This window comes from Centropristis striata, chromosome 19 (assembly GCF_030273125.1).
Source record: "Centropristis striata isolate RG_2023a ecotype Rhode Island chromosome 19, C.striata_1.0, whole genome shotgun sequence".
Lineage (NCBI taxonomy): Eukaryota > Metazoa > Chordata > Actinopteri > Perciformes > Serranidae > Centropristis > Centropristis striata.
The window spans coordinates 34722732-34728362 of record NC_081535.1 but is presented as its reverse complement, the minus strand read 5'-3'; the positions used below and the strand labels follow the sequence as shown (position 1 = coordinate 34728362).

General features: G+C 42.1%; 1 protein-coding gene across 1 annotated transcript; it reads right to left on the bottom strand.

Moving 5' to 3' along the window:
• Positions 1-650: 650 nt before the first annotated feature.
• bhmt (betaine-homocysteine methyltransferase) lies at positions 651-5387 on the bottom strand. Its single transcript, XM_059357954.1, has 8 exons — positions 5276-5387; positions 4963-5095; positions 4682-4794; positions 4107-4298; positions 2536-2683; positions 1502-1684; positions 1206-1434; positions 651-1126 (listed from the first exon to the last, which is right to left on the bottom strand). The coding sequence occupies exons 1-8, from the start codon at positions 5294-5296 to the stop codon at positions 946-948; spliced, it is 1200 nt and encodes a 399-aa protein (XP_059213937.1). The 5' UTR covers positions 5297-5387; the 3' UTR covers positions 651-945.
• Positions 5388-5631: the final 244 nt, after the last annotated feature.

Here is a 5631-nt window from a genome sequence, read left to right as displayed (position 1 = left end):
GAAACCTTAACAATCACAACTCTTAGTCTGTTTTTTGCAGAATAGAAGAGAGGAGAGTGAAATCCTTTTATTCTTTTATTAAACCAGTAATGAAGGAGTGGACCATGTACATGGACCTTAATCTGATCAGAAATCAGTCTGTAAAACAGAAAGAGGATCCTATCTTACTGTTACACAGTTTATCATGTGAATGTTCAACTATCTAATAGATCAGAACTCTTTAGACTGGGCCTGGTCCTGATGACACTAAGCTAGTCCTTAGCCTCTTGGTGTTACAGCCTCCACTCAGCATCTGTTGAATACATTCTACACATTTATTATCTGGCCCTCTTTAATTACAGCTCGAGCTTTCCTCCCTCTGAGCCCATAACCTTGGAAATATCTCTAAATATGCATCTCCAGAGTAACAAAGATCAGATAAATGCAGTGGAGGATTACAGTAAAATTACAATATTGGCCTCTGAAATAGTGCAAGTATGAAGAAATACTGAGGAACCTCAGAAGAACCCATCGTTGCTTCAGATTAAACGATCAGATTCAGTTCGAACTTTACTTTCCATCTTATCGTCACGTAAATACAAACTGAATGCGTTCTTACAGGCAGTAAGATAAACTGTGTTGCTGCAAGGACCAGAAGACACACATGCAGGTTTTGTTCAATTAGAAGTTTATTTCTACACATCATTCAAATCTTTTGTAAGAAAACATCAGGCACGTTGGAGTGTTAGGATCATTACTTTAAGTGCATTCAAAGCTGCTTATTTCAGTAATTTCACAAGGCTCAATGTTGCTTCAACAGGCTCATTGATTGTGAAGCGTTTTAAATCAGCATGATAACGTCTTCCACACAGTGAAAATGGTCCTAAAAAGACAGAATCTCAGCATCTCGATCTTTCTGGTTTGTAAACGTGAGGGACTGTGTGAGTATGAAGCTCAGAGAGGAGCTCAGTTGGTTTGGTCGGCCTTGACGAAGAGAGCCTTCAGCTGCTCCTGGGAGGTGGCCTCCTTCTGCTGCATCAGGTCTGCGTGGCCCTTGGTGACCCCCCAACCATCAGGCTGGGCCATGGAGGGGCAGAAGGGCCGTCCGGAGGCTGGCTTCAGGTTCTCCCAGTAGTCCCGGCGGGCCCTGCAGAGAGGAGGAACCTTTAGAACCAGACTTGGAGGTGTTTTTAGAGAGAAACCATGAAGATAAACCTCTACAGTACCTGGCTCTGACCCAAGGTTTGGTGTGCATCTCCAGACCGCTGCCCCAGTTCCCGTGCTTCTCCGACCCAGCAGGCATGATGCCCCGCTCCGGCGCCAGCTCCTCCGCCAGCGCCCGGATGTGATACGGTTCAAACCCGCAGCAGCCTCCGATGTAGCGGATCCCTGCCTTGTACGCTTCACGGGCGTATTTCTGCATGTCCCACCTGGTCAGGATCCTGGGCTCCAGACCTGTCCATCAACACCATTATTATTATTAATATATTTATATATTATTCATATTATCGTGTGTACGTACTGAAGGGGAACTCGGGCAGGTCGATGAAGCCCTGGCAGTTGCAGTCTGGCGTGTGGTAGGCCAGCGGCTGGCTCATGTAGTGAGCCTTCAGCCCGGCCGTCTCCACGCCAACCTTCATCATCTTCACCGTCTTCACACACGTCTCGGGGTCAAAGTGGCAGTTGACGCCCACAATCTGAGCTCCTAGCAACAGGAAACACAGAAACTTTAACTTGGTGTATTTTCTCTGCCAGTGTCTTTACACCAACACTTGATGGCGCCAAAGTCAAATAATCAGGTTTCAGTTCTACACATTCTGGGATTGTACACTTCACATTTATGACAGAAAGTCTAAGTTACATAATGGGTGATTGGAATTCAAAAAATGTTAAATCATAGCTTTAATAAAATAAAGATGAATACATTTGAAATAGAATAATGGTTTTGGAAAATGTTTAAAAGTGGGGGAAATAAATTTTTTTTTAAAAATCCCCTTTTACTTGGGTAAATAAGGTCCGAACGCATACTTTAATACTATATTTTGACAAAAATTAGTTTTGGCAAAGGTTTTTGTTGCATTTATTAATCTTAATATGGAAATTGTTTTTTTGCAGTTATAAAAATAGAAATACATTTTATTTAAAAACATTCAAATAACCTGTAAAATAGCTACTTTAAAAAAAATAATAATAATGAGATTTTATTTTAAGACCATATTGACTTTGTTACATAACTGCAAACCTCATTGCCTTTATTCTTCATACTGTGATTATTTTCAGTCCTTTTCATTTTAAAAATGTACACATTAGAATTTATCATTAATATCTAAGATCCATAAGTTGCCAGTATTGCCTCCTCTGTGAGAGTGGACCTGTACATGTATTAGCCAGTTCAACAGGTAGAGAACACTAATGCTGTCTAACAGTTCTGCAATAAATCCAGCTGTCAAGATGTTTATGAAGTTCATTTTTCTTTAAATCGTTTTAGAGATTTAACTTCTACTCATTATCTAGGGTGCAGACAGAAACATTAATGTGGTGGTGATGTGAGCGTACCGGCCTGGACCAGTCTGATAGCACAGTCTCCAGGACTGACTCCGTTCAGGTCTCCCTCCGGGCCGATGCACAGCGTGGCAGCTACAGGTTTCCCCGTCGTCTTCAGAACCTGCACGGCCCACTCCGCCTCCTCCACGTGCTCAAAGTACTGAAGCACAAACAAGAACATTGCATATTAATAGTTAAGATGCAGTGAGATAAACATCTTATTCACATCATCACTTTAGAACACATGTGTCAAACTGATCCAGGAAAGGGCCGTGTGGCTGCAGGTTTTTGTTCCAACCTAGCAAGAGCACACCTGATACGACAAATCAAACAAGTGAAGACAGCCCAGATGATTAGAGGAGTGGAGTCATGTGTGCTCCTGCTTGGTTGGAATGAAAACTTGCACCCACTTGGATCTACTTCCTGGATCAGTTTGACACCCCTGCTTTAGAAGGAAACTGCATAGTCAGCGTTTGATGTAATGAAAAGAAAACCACATTTTAAAGCTGCTTTAATCCGTTTTTATGAATCAAATGCCTTCAACTGAATGTTCTGGTTCACTCCAGAGAGTTACTAGAGAGCAAACTAGATCTAAAATACTGACATTTTACAGTTAGTTGCTCTGCAGCTGCTGGATGTGAGAAGCTTGTTGCTGCCCCCTGGTGGTCAGTGAGTGTTACAGCACTGATCAGCTGCTTCAGCAGCATGTTGGAGCCACAGACTGTATAAAGGTTGGAGCCGTTTGGCACTAAACCAAGACGATTATCACAAAGAAACGAGATGGAAAATATTTGATTGTGCAATGACGAACGTTTCTCTCCACTTAAAGAACAAACATTTACACTCTGATTGTTTCCAAGTTACATGAGGTTTGGTGCTAGAAAACAGGAATTAAAATGGGACACTCCCTGGATTTAAACAATAAAGTGACTATATATTAGCTTTAGAGTCTGCGAGTAAATAGTCCTGATGATCAAGATATGAGGATCAATTTAAGTAGACTTGCTTTTAATCAAATGTGCATTTATTTTATAGACCTGTTTTAATTGTTTCTCAGTTTTCCTCTCTTCTTTCCATTATGTGCATTCTCTTTTCTTTGACCTTAAATCTATTTTGCTTTCTGGGTATTTTAGTTGTCATTTTATAACTCTGCCATAGTTTAATGTGTTTTGTGGTCATTTGTTTTAAAATGTTCCTTAAATTCATCTTGCTTTTGCTCAGCTTTCAGTCATTTTGTTTTTTATTATCCTGGTCATCATTTTATGGTCTTATTGTGGTCATTTTGTTTTCAATTTTACCTTAAAATGCATCTTTATCTTTCGGTTTCTCTTGTGCATCTTGCAACTGCACTGCTCTGTTTGTCAAAGAACTTTATAAACTACATTTCTAAAAAAGCTGCTATGTAAACTTAGTTTATCAATGAAAATGCTATTGGTTGCATTATGGGAAATGTAGTGTCCAATGTTTCCAACATCTTAATCACTCTCTCATTTCTTTAACTTTACAGAAGCAGAGAACCAAACTGTCCTTTATTCTGCAGACTTTTTAACCACTTTAACTCACTGACAGTGTTTAAAACAAACCTCTGCGATCAAGAAGTCCACATTTTTCTTGACAAAGACGTCGAGCTGTTTCTTAAAGATGGCCTTGACGTCATTCTCACTCTTGCAGCTGAGGTAAGAGGGGGTCTGGGAGACTCCCCCCGCCACCAGAGCATCCCCCTCACTGGCCACCTCCCGGGCCAGGTCACAGGCCGCCTCGTTGATCTGCTCCCCCTAAACAACAACACAAAGACTTTTAAACTTTCACTACAGGAGCCAATCATGACTGTACAACACGTGCACAATCTGAACATTTTTGCATATAATCTGCACATTTTCCACTTAATTTGCACTAAGTTGTATATAGTATATTATTATTTTGTATATTTTGTATATTGTTAAATGTCTTTTCTTAGATTGTTTTTTATCTTATCTTAATATTGTGTGATTTTCTGCGGCTGTAACAAAGAAATTTCCCCGCTGTGGGATAAATAAAGTCTAATCTAATCTAATCTAATCAGACTGGTTCTCTGGTTCCTGCAGGCAGCTTGGTTGGTTTGTTGGTTTGCTGCCAGCAGGATGAGTCCTGAGAGCAGCTGCAGGGTGAATCTACTCACCGTGTGAGTCAGCTTGTTGCCTCTGTTCTCCAGTTTATCATCGCTTGCGTAGAAGGTGAAAGTCTGCATGACATTAGATCCTGCCCTGAGGAACTCCCTGTGCAGCTGGCGCACTGAAACACAGCGGACAGCTCATTAACATTAGGGACTGGATCGTTAGGGACTGGATCGTTAGGGACTGGATCGTTAGGGACTGGATCGTTAGGGACTGGATCGTTAGGGACTGGATCTACAGGTTAGGAAGAGGTCCCTGCTGGTTCAGGAACATAAAGCGGTCTTACCTGCTTCAGGGTGCTCCACCGCAGCCTCAGGTGTCCAGGGTCCCGCCTTCACGTATCCTCTCTTCTCCAGAGCGAACACGAAGCCTCCGTCCCCGATGATCACCTCTCCTGCCTCCAGACACGCCAAAATGCCCTGCGAGGGGAAAAAGCGTGCAAAAAAAGTGCAGAAAGTTTGTTACATTGAGGTATTTAGCAGGTGGCAGCATGCAGAATCTACTTCCTCATGCACAAACATGCGCAAAGCTGAGCCTTCAAACTAGAATCATGCACCAAGTGAGGTGAAAACCCTGTAAAGAGACTCTGATCTACTCACTTTCTTGACTCCTGGTGCCATGATGATGATGATGATGATGATGATGATGATGATGAGTATTGCAGCAGCGACCGGCCCTCTCTCCGCAGCTACAGATCCCTCTGAGTCTGGAAAGGGCTGTGATCCGCATCCATGCAGCCTTTATAATCCGGGAGGGTGTGGACTCCTGATGTCACATTCAAGATCCGCCTGCCTCCTACATACTTATCTTTCTTTCTCTTTTTTCTCCTGTTGGACGTTTGCACAGCCAGCCTATTGTCCTCATACAGCAGATATAAAGCATTGGTTGAGGATATTTTAGTAATAAAATGTTTGAACATTTTGTGCTTCAGGGTGATTATCAGTTAACAGCTGAG

What these genes read in the sequence shown, in the direction of transcription:
- bhmt (XM_059357954.1), bottom strand. Translation starts at nt 5,296, where the DNA reads ATGGCACCAGGAGTCAAGAAA. An exon ending in TGGCACCAGGAGTCAAGAAA is followed by an intron (nt 5,096 to 5,275) that starts GTGAGTAGATCA and finishes TTCCCCTCGCAG; the next exon opens with GGCATTTTGGCGTGTCTGGA. An exon ending in CCTGCCCGAGTTCCCCTTCA is followed by an intron (nt 1,435 to 1,501) that starts GTACGTACACAC and finishes GTTGATGGACAG; the next exon opens with GTCTGGAGCCCAGGATCCTG.